Source organism: Loxodonta africana, chromosome 26, assembly GCF_030014295.1.
Source record: "Loxodonta africana isolate mLoxAfr1 chromosome 26, mLoxAfr1.hap2, whole genome shotgun sequence".
NCBI classification, from domain to species: Eukaryota; Metazoa; Chordata; class Mammalia; order Proboscidea; family Elephantidae; genus Loxodonta; species Loxodonta africana.
In genome coordinates, this window is record NC_087367.1 from 315089 (window position 1) to 331808 (window position 16720).

The window sequence follows — 16720 nt, forward strand, 5'->3', positions numbered from 1 at the left end:
AGCTAGAATAGTCAATCACATAAAATCTCCAAATTTTATTTTTACCTCTTTAATATAAAAACGGTATAATAGCAGCATTAAAGGAAAGATTTTAACGATTTTCATTTTTCAGACCAAATTACTTTTCAGCGAGTAGTTTAATCTCTCATTTCCCCTGAGCCAGCAAGTCCGTGTTTTCCCTTATTCCTCCCTTTCACCATCTGCATCCTGTGTGGGAGAGGATCAACAGAACTTGAAATCCTAACACAAGCAGGAAACAGAAAACTACCCCAAAGCAGGTAAAAGACAATAAAAGGCCTAATTAGAATCCTGGGTGACTATAAATGACGTAACTACCCATATTTTACAATCTGCCCGTGCACAGGTTTAGAATTTTATTCTGACAACAGCTGTGGCAAACTTACAAGCTATGTCAGCGCACACCATGTATCTGACAGGAAGCAGGCCCAGGCAGATTCCTCTGTGACAAAGGCTAGCTCAGGGCTGCGTACAGCTGCGATGCTATGAGAGGCGATGGTCATCTCATAAAGGGGGAGCTGACTGCACTGAGATAAAAATGGCTGTTTCTGAAACTCTGAGGTAGAAAGTTGTGTATTTATAAGTAGAGTTAATCTCAAGCTAATTATGTTCTATTTGGGCTTTCCTGTCTGCTGGCCAAATTAAACCATCTCAAATATTTAAAAACGTTGGCTGAAAAGTTAGAGAGCTAAGCATTATAAAGTGGCAACTGTCACACAGAGGCCCACCCCCTCCACCGTCCTGTTCTTTTAAAAAGGAAACTATCCAAATCATTTTCTCGACTGGCTCTAGTAGGCCTCCTCTTATCCCCTCACCCCTTTCACTGGTCTAGATATTGTGTGCTACAAAAAAAAAAAAAAACTAACATCTGCTTAACATTTATTTTCTTTTAATCTCTATTTATATTTTGTTTTCCAAATTTTCACCCAGATCTTAAAAAAAAAAAGAACTTTCAATAACTAATGGTTTGACATGATGTCAGCTATTTCAGATTTCAGATGCTCAGTGTCATTCTTTGCTTTTCACTGCCTCCTTGCCTTTGTGGGAGAGAAAATAAGTTAAACTACATCTTAAAATGTAATTCTTTCTGAATCATCATTAAAGCAACACTGAGAGAAGAGAGGTTATGTAATGGAAGGAAGCAGCTGTAATGGTGGAATTTAGGTTCAAGCTGATAAAGCTGGTAAGAGCCAGAGCTTCCAAGGATGGTCCCGAAAACTAGGCCAAGGCCTTTGCTCCCTCCCTATCAACCTACCCTTGCTGTTCAGTTGATTCCGAATCATAGTAACCCTACAGGACAGAGTAGAACCGCCCCACAGGGTTTCCCAGGAGTGGCTGCTGGATTTAACCTGCCACCCTTTCGGTCAGCAGCTGAGCTCTTAACCACTGTGTCACCAGGACTCCTCACCGGGGCTCCTCCTTACCGACATGAAATTACAGAAATCTGAAACTGTCTTTCTGACTTATTCTCAAGGTAGCTTTCGTTTTAGCTGGACTGTTTCTAAACAGACTGAAGTACAGAATGCTTATTGTTCAACCAAGGACAATTTCTACAAGGCCTGATTCAGGCTGAGGATTATTTTTATTTTGCCCCACATTTCTTGAACTCAAAGTGGTTTTAACCTAGGTCACAGAGGTAGAAAACCTAGTGGACTCTGCTAGGTCCCTTAAGCCAGCTTTCTCCTTCTTTGGTCCTTTCTCCCACAGGCTGTTAGGGGGTGACACCACTCTTCTCACCAGGGAAGGTCCTGGTAGGTGCTTCTTGAAAAATTTACAAAAGTAACCTAGTCCCAGAAAATATGATAATATCATATACCATACTTTCTTAGAGGGAATATAAACTGATTCACCTTTCCTGGAGAGTAATTTGGCAACGTTTACCAAAGTCTTAAAAACGTATGCACTTCACTTACAGGGATTTATTCCAGAGAAGTCCACTCATCTCCCAGTTCTAACCTTTTTTCTGTTATCTCTGTATGTTAGGTTTATGGACCATTTAACTGTTCTTGTGTTTCTGTATTTTACAATAGACTATAATAAACATATACTCCTTTTCTAATAAAAAATGACCAGTAAATATCAATCACATACAAACATACCCTGTCCAAAACCTGCGTTCAGAACTGTTTAGTGTTCAGTGCAGGGACTACCGTCAACAACTGGTTTCTTTATACTGGAAACTCAATAGAAATTAAAAGTAGTTTTTACAACCACCTAGAGTTTGGGGAAACCCTGGTGGCATAGTTATTAAGAGCTACGGGCTGCTAACCAAAAGGTCGGCAGTTTGAAGCCACCAGCTGTTCCCTGGAAACTATGGGGCAGTTCTACTCTATTCATAGGGTCGCTATGAGTTGCAATCGACTCAACGGCAATGGGTTTGGTTTGGTTTTGGGTTTAGAGTTTGGGATGTAATAAAAATAAAATGCTGGCAAAAGCCCACACCTACTTTTGCAGCTATTACTTTCATAGGATGGCCTAAACAGAGCTTCAAACGACAAAGATTTCGTCTCGTGACCCATGGGTGTTCCTTCATGCTTTCACAGGTTTTCATGGGATGTGCGAGTCCATGGAGCTCTGGTGGCACAGTGGTTAAGTACTCCACTGCTAACCAAAAGGTCGGCAGTTCGAATCCACCAGGCACTTCTTGGAAATCCTATGGGGCCACTCTACTCTGTCCTGTGGGTCACTATGAGTGAGAATCGACTCCATAACAACAGGTTTTTGTTGTTTATGTGAGTCAATACTAATGTGGTAGCTAGAGTTCTCCCAAGGACACCTGGAATCCTATTATCTGATGAGATATTCTTTTCCTCCATTTTACTGGGAAGGGAAAGCAAGTTTTAACAGTTTTTTGGTCAAACCACATGCCTTTTCTGAATCTGTTCACAGTACTGTTTCAAGCTGTTTTCTGGAGGGCCCACAGGGGCTACATTTAAAACCTTCTGGTCATTGTTTGCTAACTGTTGGGATGGTTTTAATCTGGGAGGAAGCCAGGATTTTCAGCTTAGGTGTTGGAAAAGTTCCTAAAATGTCTCCAGACTGACTTGGGAGAAACTGCTTCACAGAAGTGGCTGTGTTCCTGCCCCGGGATAAACATATTAGAACAGACACATGCTGTAACTGCAGACCAGGAGAATCACATTTTTTAAACACATTACATTACATCCCAAAGGCAACCGGGTTTCTAACTGTTATCAGTATCAACGAAAAAACCTGCTCAGCAGGACCACAGCCTCAATATATTAATTTACAACCTCTGCCTCTTGGAATACTCTTGGTGTTTGTTTTAACTTTTCTACTAGAACCTAGTTTTCATTACACTAGATTTCTTGAGGAAATTTTCTTGATGAGGTTTTATTTGATGACTCAGGTAAAATTTTCTGAGGTAAAAGAACCACATCACCTCAGAAGACATTTCCAACCCCCACCACGATTTTGACTTGAGGCATGTGAAGGAGGCCCTTTATGAGGCTGGGGCCATTTCAGTTGTAGGTTCCAGGAAAGCTTGAGTCTCTCAGTAGCTGATATCAATCAGACACCCCCTCTTCCCAAGTCAGAACTATTTCAAATGCCTGAGTCAGTTCCAGGAGCATCTCAGGTTTCACGAGGCTCAGTAAACCTTGTCTAGGTTAGGCAGACTCTTCTAGGCCTCATCTCAGGACACATGGCTAAAACGGTTTCTTCCTTTTCTAATTCTTACATGATTTATCATGTATACATTCCTAAAATTCCACCCAGGAATAGATCACCACAGCAAGGGTTTCCGAAGTTGTGGTTCTGAACCCATCGCACCAGAGCCATCTGAGTTGTTTGTTAAAAGAACAAATTCCTGGACCCTACCCCAGTCCTATTGAACCGAAGTCTCTGGGACAGAGCTCTAAGAGTCTGCTTTTTAAAAATTTTTAAAGCTTTTACAAGTGCCCCTGGTGATTCTTACGCATGGTGAAGTATGAAAACCCCTGCACTGGCCCAACTGTTAAGAGTAAATGAAAGGGAAAGAGAAAGAAACCCCAGCAAGCAGAGGCAGGAGGATTTGAATCTGAGGATTTAATACCCAGGGTGAAACAAGGTTAGAAAGGTCAGTGGGCAGGAATCAGGGACACCTTGGCTTCCACTCCACCTCCTCCGTATGCCAGTCTCAGTCAGGCCGGCTGCATCAGTGCGCTGATACTTTCTTCCACTTCTGAGAGCTTCTTCAGGATTTGGTTCACCTTGACCTCATCAAATTCCAAACAGAGAAATTCAGATTCCTGGAAAACATAAAAGGATGTTGAGAGGGGACCCTGAGACAGCGAAGTCTCTGCATCTAGCATGACCTAGTTCCAAAGGTCTAGGGCCCCTGCTCAGCAAGCCTGGCTCAGAGCTCAACTCCTCAAACGCATCCTTGTTATTTCACCCAACGGAGCAGCTCCACAGCGACGCCTGAAACGAAACCACTTTCCTGAAGATGTTTCATCAACAGTAAAGAGGTACACAAATGCCTGGTGCCCTCGTTAGGAGGATGCGAGAAGCTCTTCACACCTGTCATCTCATTACAGAGGTACACAAATGCCTGGTGCTCTCGTTAGGAGGATGTGAGAAGCTCTTCACACCGGTCATCTCATTACAGAGGTACACAAATGCCTGGTGCTCTCGTTAGGAGGATGTGAGAAGCTCTTCACACCGGTCATCTCATTACAGAGGTACACAAATGCCTGGTGCCCTCGTTAGGAGGATGTGAGAAGCTCTTCACACCTGTCATCTCATTACAGAGGTACACAAATGCCTGGTGCCCTCGTTAGGAGGATGTGAGAAGCTCCTCACACCGGTCATCTCATTACAGAGGTACACAAATGCCTGGTGCCCTCATTAGGAGGATGTGAGAAGCTCTTCACACCTGTCATCTCATTACAGAGGTACACAAATGCCTGGTGCCCTCGTTAGGAGGATGTGAGAAGCTCTTCACACCTGTCATCTCATTACAGAGGTACACAAATACCTGGTGCCCTCGTTAGGAGGATGTGAGAAGCTCTTCACACCTGTCATCTCATTACAGAGGTACACAAATGCCTGGTGCCCTCATTAGGAGGATGTGAGAAGCTCCTCACACCGGTCATCTCATTACAGAGGTACACAAATGCCTGGTGCTCTCGTTAGGAGGATGTGAGAAGCTCTTCACACCTGTCATCTCATTACAGAGGTACACAAATACCTGGTGCCCTCGTTAGGAGGATGTGAGAAGCTCTTCACACCTGTCATCTCACTACAGAGGTACACAAATGCCTGGTGCTCTCGTTAGGAGGATGTGAGAAGCTCTTCACACCGGTCATCTCATTACAGAGGTACACAAATACCTGGTGCCCTCATTAGGAGGATGTGAGAAGCTCTTCACACCTGTCATCTCATTACAGAGGTACACAAATGCCTGGTGCCCTCGTTAGGAGGATGCGAGAAGCTCTTCACACCTGTCATCTCATTACAGAGGTACACAAATGCCTGGTGCTCTCGTTAGGAGGATGTGAGAAGCTCTTCACACCGGTCATCTCATTACAGAGGTACACAAATGCCTGGTGCCCTCATTAGGAGGATGTGAGAAGCTCTTCACATCTGTCATCTCATTACAGAGGTACACAAATGCCTGGTGCCCTCGTTAGGAGGATGTGAGAAGCTCTTCACACCTGTCATCTCATTACAGAGGTACACAAATGCCTGGTGCCCTCGTTAGGAGGATGTGAGAAGCTCTTCACACCGGTCATCTCATTACAGAGGTACACAAATGCCTGGTGCCCTCGTTAGGAGGATGTGAGAAGCTCTTCACACCAGTCATCTCATTACAGAGGTACACAAATGCCTGGTGCCCTCGTTAGGAGGATGTGAGAAGCTCTTCACACCGGTCATCTCATTACAGAGGTACACAAATGCCTGGTGCCCTCGTTAGGAGGATGTGAGAAGCTCTTCACACCTGTCATCTCATTACAGAGGTACACAAATGCCTGGTGCCCTCATTAGGAGGATGTGAGAAGCTCTTCACACCGGTCATCTCATTACAGAGGTACACAAATGCCTGGTGCCCTCGTTAGGAGGATGTGAGAAGCTCTTCACACCGGTCATCTCATTACAGAGGTACACAAATGCCTGGTGCTCTCGTTAGGAGGATGTGAGAAGCTCTTCACACCTGTCATCTCATTTGATCCTATAATGATTTTTTTTAACTTTTTAAAATATTATATTTAAAAGCTTACACAGCAAGTTAGGTTCCCATTTAACAATTTCTACACAAATTATTCAGTCATATTGTTTACATTTTTCATAATGTGTCGCCATGCTCATTCATTCAATTTAGGTTGTACGATTTCAGATCCTAAAATAATTTTTAAGATAAATACTTAAGTATCGCCATTTTATACCTGTAAGACCCTGAAGTACAGAGAGGTTAACCTGTATCACAAAACCAGAAAAAGGAAGAGTCAGCTTGTGAAACCCCAGCTCTGGCTGACTCCAAAGCCCAAGCTGTCTCCTAGCACCCTGTAGTACAGCAACGGAATGAAGATTTGGATTGGCTCTGCGATAGCCTGGGAACTGGGATAACTCAAACTTAGCTAGCCAGAAATTGTGACAAACTGTCACAAGATGCTCAAGAAACATCAACCAGGTAATTACTAAACAATGATCCTGAGATAACAACAAACACTTCTGGAGCCTTCCTGCTTGCTGCAAGCCACCCCTCCGAAGATCTTCTCTAAATACATTTCCTTCAATCACTGTTTTCCTTTTGTATACTACACTCAATTAATCCTAAATTAAGGAGACATCAAAGAATAGGGACTTTGAGTGTGGTGGCAGAAATTTCACGCACACTGGAGAAATCCATAGTCCACAATATCTAGAGAGTGAAGGGCAGATTATACATATCCAAGAGTTGTTATATTCAAGGTTCTCAAGAACATTAATTAAACAATTTTAGAGCAATATGAATCCTGGTAGTGCAGTAGTTGAGAGGCTGGCTGCCATCTGAAAGGCTGGCAGTTCGAATCCACTCCTTCGAAACCCCATGGGCCAGTTCTGCTCTGTCCTATGGGGTCACTGTGAGTTGGAATCGACCAGACAGCAACGGGTTTGTTTTGGTGTTTTTTACGAATCTTTAGTGATCATATAATCCAACTACCTTGTTTCCTATATAATGAAATCAAGACCCAGGCATGCTAAATGACCCGCCTAATGTTTGTTGATGGCAGAGCTACCAGATGAAAGCTCTTTTCTCTGTATCTATCTAAATACTATAGCTTCCCTGCCAAAGCTGCAGGTAAAGAAAGGTCAAACAGCCTCTTTAGAGGGAGGAAGTCACTCTGCCCTAGCTGGAAGAAGTGGATTTTGTAAAAGGACTTTGCTGCTGCCACACTGCTATTGAGAGGATACTGATGCCACCGAACACCCCCTGGGAAAGCCAGTGCAGAGTGAAAGCAGGGACCTCTTGGATGAAAGGCTTCCAAAGGGAGAGAAAGCAGGTTTCCCCACCACAGGGAACCCTCTCTTCAAACACGTAGTTGGACAGGAGAGGAGTGTGGTCTTATATGTGAGCTTGGAAACTCTGCCAAGTCTGCATTCAGACCAAAGCAAAAACCAGTTTTAAACAAAGAAAGAATACTATAATAATGAAGTTTCTTGTGTTTAAGCTGCAGGAGGGGTTATCTCCCTTTGGAAAGAAGAGCAAATTTATGGTCAATGAGGCAGTTGAGCTCGTTGAATTAAGAACAGGTCTCAGACCTGAAAGTGTCTTGTTCTTTGTTCGGTTTTATTAAGATCTGTAGCCTAACTTTAAAACTTTTTTTTAACATTTGGCCTTTGAAACAATGGTCTAGAAATGAATAATTACCAGAGTCTAACACATATATTCAGAAAATTGGCAGAAAAGATGATGTAACCAATGTTTCATCTCAGTGAAAGTCAGTCACAACAATAAATGATTCTGTTTTCTATTAATATGGGAAGAAATTACCAAGGACAATCTTCATAGAGAGAAATGCATGAGCAGGGTGTGTTAATGAATAACCTGGATCTTTTCTGATGGGGGTGGGGGGCACTAGTTTGTTGCAGGTTTAAGTACTCAAATTATCTTAGATTGGCTCTCCAAGTATTAATGAAGCTCAGTTTATTTTTAAAGGAGACCAAATACCAGAAACAAAGAACAGGATGTATAAAGGAAGTCCAAAATTAAGCAGATATATTTTCCCTCCATTCTGAACTCTCACCTCTCTTGCCTGGAAACAATGCACACAACCTTAGAAGACACATGGAGCCATGCCTTCGAAGACACATGGAGCCAGGCCTTAGAAGACATATGGAGCCAGGCCTGGGAAGACACATGGAGCCATGCATGCCTGCAACAAAATTTACCTGAAACTGTATTATCAGGGCCTAGTTTCCTCTAGGTATGCTATCAAAATATTTGATAAGAATTGAAGGGCCTTTAAATGGGGGCTTAACACACGGAGCTTTGTTCAAATTTCCCGTTTGGCTAGGGTGTCCTAGAGAAAGTACATCTAACGCAATTAAAGTTAGCTTTTTTTTTTTTAGAAATGCAGGTGATGTTTATCGAGCCAGAGACAGAGAATAAATGAGCAATCCGAAACACCTCCCCCCTCCAAAAAAAAAATTGTGTATTTTTCTTTGAATTAGATGATATAGTCTTTGGATGGCTACGTTTTTAAAAAAATATATTTCATACACTCCAGAGCCTTGTACCTACCAGGTGTTCAATAAAAACCTTTTTCTTGCTTGTCACTTACTGAGAAATTGTGATCATCATCAACTAAGATTAAGCACTTTTAAATTTAGGTTGCATTTAGGAACTCTAAGTGATTTTTATGGACCACTTCTTAATCACAAGGCTACCCCAAAGTCTTAGCGCTCTGAAGAGCATAAAGACACAGGACGAATCTGATATTCTCTAGCCTGTGCTTCTGGGGAAGATAGAAAGCACCTTGCTTATATGGGTCTAGTAGCACAAACGGGGCATTTTACACTATTTTCACAGTTGGTCCAAAAAGAGTTTTGCTAGAAGGAAAAAGTTAATATTTTTTAACTGAGATTTTCTTTGCAATTAAGACAGGAAACTGTTCTTCCTATGCTATCCAACTCCTCTCCTCACCTCTCAGTAAGCCGACATTGCAGGCTGGGTACAAAGTCTTAATGTAAGTAGGCTGCCTCCTTGTCGGCAATCATACACTCCACCTACTGCCACCTTCTTCTCACTGCCGGTGCCATTTTCTTATCTTCCTTTGGTGTAAACAAAGGGGACGTGCTACGGCTAATGCCACTTTTGGCTGAACTGAGGGAGGGATGGCAGCTGCATTTGCTGGGATTACCTAAGCATATTATTCGATCTTTCTAGTCTGGAATGCAAAGTTAACCCTTGTTTTGCCACTGGCAAAAGAGAAACACGTGCCAGCCTTGACTACTTTCAGAAAACCAAAAAAAAAAAAAAAAAACCCAGTGCTGTCGAGTCGATTCCGACTCATAGCAACCCTATAGGACAGAGTAGAACTGCCCCATAGAGTTTCCAAGGAGCGCCTGGTGGATTCAAACTGCCAACACTTTGGTTGGCAGCCGTAGCACCTAACCACTATGCCACCAGGGTTTCCAGAAGCAGCAGCAAAATCTAGAAAAACTTGAGCAGTGGTAACAACAGATAATTTAATAACCTTTCTGAAAGTGGACTCTCGAAACTATTAGCCACTTAGTTTTGCAATTATATAAATATGTCTGGCTGCTGGTGTGAAGTCTTAGGTCAACGTTCTGATTCCAACACCCTGGATATGTCAGGGCTTGGCCATGAGTCACTTCTCTACCTGTCAAACTGGGTATGTTTTCCTTCTCCTTTGCCATTCCCAATATTTTCTATGCGGGGGGTATCATTTCTGCATTCCCTACTTTACTTTTTGGCCTCAAGCACTTCTTCTTTTGGTTCACACGACCAACAGTACAGACATCAAAGCTGAGTCTCCTCAGGCCACCTCAGCACATGACCAGCAAACACAAACTCCAAAGATAAGCAGGCAAGAATTTTCACGATGGCTAGGCTGGTAGGAAAGCTGCCCTCCAAAGGACAAATAATGGGATGAGCCAGATCAATATTTGGTTTTTCTCAATATCATTTGATATTGGAATCTTGTATGATAGCACTTTGATATGTATTTTAGAAAACCCCCTAAAACAAAAAACAAAACAGTAACTGTGGAAGATGAGATTTCATTAAGAATTTGCATCTAAGGTCTTTGATACCAGAAACATAGCCTCATCACCACATCTGTTCTTGTAGCCTGGATCTAAAGCTACTGCTGTTCCTTAAAACAATAGTAAAAATAAGTAAGTGAATGAAACAAAAACTGATGATTTATAATCTTTTTTCTTCATCTTTCCACAAAAAAAAATTAACAATATATGTAACAATGAACAATGATCCTTACTCAGACTATTTTTATCTGAGACATCCTCATTTCACATATCGTAGCCAGCAAGTCCTACGCCTGTGTAAAGAGCATGCTAGCCCAATTTTCCAAAAGGGGAAAAAAACATACTGTAAACAACAAAGCAGTCATCCTTCTGAGGATTCAAAAGGGCTGAAATCAGAGTCCTTTGGAGCTCTAAGACTACAACTTAAAAACCGAGCAACTAAATTAAAATGACTCAGCCCAAAACTCAAGAGGTGTGTCTACAACGTGTTAAGAGCTATGTGGGACTACGACAGGGTCTGCAAGAGATGTCTCAGCAGCTTCCAGACGAGTTTATCCACAATAACAATCCCCCACTTTACACAGAAGAGAGCCAAGCACTGCTAGTACAGCATGAAGGGATTACCATGACTGGACAACAATTCCTGCTTTTTTCTGGAGACAGCATTCAGGAGTGCCAGAGGACTCTGGAGAACAGCCTGACAACAGTAGTTCAAATACCTAAAAAAGTTAACTGCTTCCCCATTCTTATTGTGTTTAAAAATAAACTTTAGGGGAAAACATGAACTTTTTATCAGTTTATTAGAAACCCAAGGTGGCGGGGGGGTGGTGACAGGAAGACACGCTCGGTATCCAGAAAGTTTCAGATCTGCCACAGATGTAAAACCAGAAACCAGACCTACTGCTGTCAAGTCAATTCTGACTCATAACAACCCTAGAGGACAGAGTAGAGCTGGCCCATAGGGTTTTCAAAGAGCGACTGGTGAATTCAAGCTGCCAATCTTTTGGTTAGCAGCCGTGCTCTTAACTGCTGCACCACTAGGGCTCCATTTCACTGCTAAACAGATCTAATGCATCCAACTGGCACACACAGATTTTCTATAAAATGGCCAATTTTGACAAAGGATATGAACAGGCACTTCACCAAAGAAGACATTCAGGTGGCTAACAGATACAAGAGGAAATGCTGCCTATCATTAGCCATTAGGGAAATGCAAATCAAAACTACAAAGAGATACCATCTCAACCCAGCGAGGCTGGCATTATTTCAAAGAACACAACACAATAAATGTTGGAGAGGTTGTGGAGAGACTGGAACACGTACACACTGCTGGTGAGAACGTAAAATGGCACAACCACTTTGGAAATCAATTTGGCACTTCCTTAAAAAGCTAGAAATAGAACTACTGTACAATCCCACAAGCCTGCTCCTTGGAATATATCCTAGAGAAATAAGAGCCATCACACAAATAGGTACATGCACACCCATGTTCATTGTTTATTAGCACTGTTTACAATAGCAAAAAGATGGAAGCAACCAACGTGCCCATCTACAGATGAATGGATCAACAAATTATGGTATGCTCACACAATGGAATACTACTCAACTATGAAGGACAATGATGAATCCGTGAAACATCTCATAATATGAATGAATCTGGAAGGCATTATTCTGAGTGAAATTAGTTGCAAAAGGACAAATATTGTCTGAGACTACTATTATAAGAACTCAAGAAAAGGTTTAAACACAGAAGAAAACATTCTTTGATGGTTAAGAGGGTGGGTAGGGACTGGGTATTTGCTAATTAGGTACGAGACAAAAATTATTTCAGGTGAAAGGAAGGACAACACACAATACGGGGGAAGTCAACACAATTGGACTAAACCAAAAGCTAAGAAGTTTCCTGAACAAAACCAAACACTTTGAGGGACAGAGTAGCAGGGGCGGGGGTCTGGGGACCATGGTTTTAGGGGACATCTAGGTCAACTGGCATAACAAAGTATATTAAGAAAAAGTTCTACATCCTACTTTGGTGAGTGGAGTCTGGGGTCTTAAAACCTAGCACAGGGCCATCTAAGATGCATCAATTGGTCTCAACTCACCTGGAGCAAATGAGAATGAAGAACACCAAAAACACAAGGAAAACATGAGCCCAAGAGACAGAAAGGGCCACATAAACCAGAGACTCCATCAGCCTGAGACCAGGAGAACTAGATGGTACCCAGCTACCACCAATGACTGCCATCACAGGGAACACAACAGAGAATCCCTGATGGAGCAGGAGCAAAGTGGGATGCAGACCTCAAACTCTAGTAAAAAGACCAGACTTAATGGTCTGACTGAGAGTGGAGGGACTCCAGAGGTCATGGTCCCCGGACTCTCTGTTAGCCCAAAACCAAAACCGAAATGGTCAACTCTTCAAAGATTAGACTGGACTGTAAGACCGGTAAGGAGTGTGCTTCTTAGCTCCAGTAGACATATGAGACCATGTCGGTGGTTCCTGTCTGGAGGCAAGACGAGAAGACGGAGGGGGACAGGAGCTGGCTGAATGGACACAGGAAATACAAGACGGAGGGAAGAAGTGTGCTGTCACATTGTGGGTAGAACAACTAGGGTCACATAGCAAGCAGTGTGTATAAGTTTTTGTATGAGAAAGTGACTCGAATTGTAAACTTTCACTTAAAGCACAATTAAAAAAAAATTCTAAAATGGCCAGTTTTGAAAACAAAATAACACCAGATCTTAATTATTTTGAAGGCCTGTTATCTGCTTCACTCTCCCCTCTTTTCTAGTCCATCTTCTAGGTAATCACAGCAGCTCTGCAAAGTTTTATATAAAGGGAGATTTGGAGCTATTGGGAGGCGCTTTACTACTTCACTAAATACTTCTGAAAATCATACCTATAAAGTGCGTTTTGAGCCAGAAATGTCCTTATCCCCAGATATTTCCCCTCCTTTTTTGTGTTTTCAGTGACCAGGCCTACTGCCCTCAGCCTAGATGCTGTCTTCAAAGCATAAACGCTCCCGGGAGAGTTAATACAAAGAGTCATTTACAGCTTTCTGTTTCTCAGTCAGGATACTTCTCCCAGGTAGGATGAACTAAGTCACCCACCCAGAGCACAGGACAGTTAGCAGAAGAGGGACTGGGAGAGCCTGGGGACCTGGGGAGTGTATATGTAGGGCACAATCCCTCCCCACCCCATAAGCTCTATCCTCAGACCAGATGCACGGGGTCCTAGGTGAAATATCTTCAGCAACTCAGGTTCCCTAATCTGCCTTTCTATACATTTCTTATCAGCCAATGGCAAGGCTGCTAGGCACCAGAAATGTCTAGGAAATCTTACAAAGAGCGGCATTAACAAGATAATTGTCAATTAAAACCAAGAATCAGATGTTGATGGAGACATGTATTGGGGGTGATAAAAAGGTGATTACAGGTCCCTAAACCCGTTGAACCTGTTGCCTTCGAGTTGACTGGACTCACAGTGACTCTACAGGACAGAGCAGAACTGTCTATAGAGTTTCCAAGGAGCGTCTGGTGGATTTGAATTGCAGACCTTTTGGTTAACAGCCGAACGCTTAACCACTGGGCCACCAGGGCTCCAAAGGAGGCACAAATCGTTGGCGGTCTGAACCTGCCCAGTAGTACCTGTGAAGAAAGGACTGTGAATTCGCTTCTGTTAAAATTACAGCAAAGAAAACCCTACAGACCAGTTCCACTCTAACTCAGGTGGAGTCCCTAGGTGGTGCAGACGGTTAAGTACTTGGCTACTAACCAAAAGGCTGAAGATTCAAGTCCACCCAGAGGTACCTCAGAAGAAAGGCCTGGTGACCTGCCTCTGAAAAACCAGCCACTGAAAGCCCTATGACGCACAGGTCTACCCTCTGACACTGGGGCCGCCGTGGGTCGGACTCACCTCGACGGCAGCGGGCTTGGTTTCTCTACTTTGTTTACATGATTATGTGTTTAGCCGTTGTATGTGTACACATCCACTGTATATGTACGTGTTTATATTCTGTCCCTCTTGCTGCTCTGTACTTTTGTTTTTATCTGCAGGCTCAGAGCCTACGAGCCAACAAGGCAATGAGATGCTAAGAACACTGTCCACTCAAAGTTGTTTGCATTTCTAAGACAGAAAACTGTAGTGTGCCAGGAACAGGACTCAGATTCTTTTGGTTCAAGATTTCTCAGCTGGAAAAAAGCTAGAGCCGTGATTTAGAAGAAAACTACACAAGCAATGTGAAAGGAACAGACATTTTGGCCCAAGCAACCCTGACTTGTTCCTGAAACGGAGAAAACAGATTTGACCTTGTAAGAATAAGCAGTTCTTTTGTGGGCTGAATATGTTCTGATGAACCAAGACTATCCCTACTCCTCTTCCCACAGATTTCAAGGCCGCCTGACATACATTCTGTTCTGCTTTGCTAACCTGTCAGCAAACAGTGAAAGGCTGAGGTTCCATCGGTCTTCATCTATTCACTAGAAAAACAAAGGAAGCCCACAGACTTGCCCAGTTCCGTGACACCAGGTTTCTTAGCTCTTCCATCCAACCCACCGCCCGTTAACACCCACATCTGACTCTGTGTTTGGTTACTTTCAACCCGATCAGAATCTATTTAAGAGAGGAGAATGAGGATTAATTAGAAATACCTGATTTTGTATCAATTTATATATGCACAGGACTTAAGCATTTACAAAGAGATTTAGAAAGAAAATAAAATGTAGCCAGGTTCTATACAATACAATTAAATCACTGGCATAATTTCTAGGTTTTTCAAAACAGTATGCCCCAGCTCGTTTTAAAAGTCTTCCTTTTTGGCAGGACTTAGTATTTTGCTGTTAAGATTTTCGGTATTCTGGAAAATTTGGCTAAAAAAAATTGGGGTAAGAAACTATTTTTAGGTGCTCTGATTTGATCTCTAGGAAATCATACTAGTTTTTGGCTAAGCAGAGCTGGCTCCCACGCACAGTAGGCAAAGTACCTGAGGAACAATTGCAGAGCAGCTCAAAGGGCCAATCACTTAAATCCTACAGAAACCAAATCTCAGAGAAATAATGAAACTCAGCACGGTAGAGTGTTGCGAATTTTAGTTCAAAGTTCTAACTGGGGCCTCTGGTCATTCCTGGTGAGCTACACTCCTGAGCAAACTTATTTGCAAATAATTTTGACTAACAAACTAAAATATATTTACATGAAAGGAATAGGGAAGGAAAAACATCCACTGAGTTGTTTGTTTAGGCAACACCATTACAAAACCAAATCCGCTGCCACATGGAGTCGGTCCTGATGCACAGCAACCCTCCACGGCCCCACCCCTACACTGCAGAGTAGAGCTGCCTCATCACAGGGTTTCCAAGGCTGCAAGCTTTACAGGGAAGCACTGGTGGCACAGTGGCTAAGAGCTACGGCTGCTAACTAAAAGGCTGGCAGTTTGAATCCACCAAGCGCTCCCTGGAAACCGTATGGGGCAGTTCTACCCTGTCCTACAGGGTCACTATGAGTCAGAATCGACTCGACAGCAATGGGTTTGGTTTTTTTTTTTTTTTCAGTCTTTACGGAAGCAGGCTGCCACGTCTTTCTCCCATGGAGCAGCTGGTGGGTCCAAACTGCCACCTTCTGGTTAGGAGCTGAGCACTTAACCGCTGCGCCACCAGTGCTCCTTGCAACACTGTCAGTCAGGCAGAAACAAACGATGCAGTGGCACTTGCTTTCTAAGAAGTTCTTGATAACCTACAGGTTAGGATGGGAAACATCTAGGCTCAGACAGTCTTCCACTACAAAGACCGGAGTACGGAACGAACAGCAACCTCACTGGCAGGGGAGGGAGGCAGAGGTCATACTCACCAAGCCGATTCTAGGATTCTAGACTTCTCCAGGAGGAGCCCTGGTGGCCCAGTGGTTAAGAGATCGGCCACTAACCAAAAGGTCGGCGGTTGGAATCCACCAGCCACGCCTTGGAAACCCTATGGGGCAGTTCTACTCTGTCTTATAGGGTCGCTATGAGTCGGAATTGACTCGATGGCAACAGGTATAGACTTTTCCAACCAGAGGGATCACCAGCTTGTTCTGCAGACAACACCATCTATTTTCAGCTTCCTCAGTGCGCCTTCTCTAAGTTATTCATGACAACACAATCAAGCAGAAAGAGGAATAGTTAGAAAGCAGCATTTCTTTTGGCCTTTGTCTAAAGGAAGCAAACAGAGCTGTATAAGGAACGTAAAGATTGAAAATGACTAAGCATAGGACTTTCAATTTCACAAAATGTTGATTTTAGAAGAAAAAGTTTTGAATGAATTTACAAGAACTGTATCCCATGTATGTGGGAACACTGGGGTTGTATTGGGTTTCCAACCATGGAAGCTTTTCCTTCAGGTCTAATGGTCTCCAGTGCTCAGAGAGTCCTGTGTTTATCAAGTACCCAGTATGTATTTGCTGTTGTTGATGACTATCACACATAATTCCTGGCTTGCTGCTCACCTTGTAGAGCTA

The 16720-nt window shown here is 43.0% G+C and overlaps 1 protein-coding gene across 8 annotated transcripts in view; it reads right to left on the reverse strand.

Annotated features, from left to right (window-relative positions):
• The window catches only part of COMMD1 (copper metabolism domain containing 1), a 210552-nt gene that overhangs the window by 72118 nt on the left and 121714 nt on the right, over positions 1–16720 (reverse strand). For 5 of the 8 annotated variants that reach the window (XM_003417557.4, XM_023557181.2, XM_023557182.2 and 2 more), the window contains one exon: positions 4048–4268. In XM_003417557.4, the coding sequence (XP_003417605.1) occupies positions 4161–4268 (108 nt within the window). In that variant the 3' untranslated portion in view covers positions 4048–4160. Of the gene's footprint in view, positions 1–4047; positions 4269–16720 lie in introns of those variants that run through there. The other 3 variants (XM_064276975.1, XM_023557175.2, XM_064276976.1) reach the window with 2 other exon arrangements.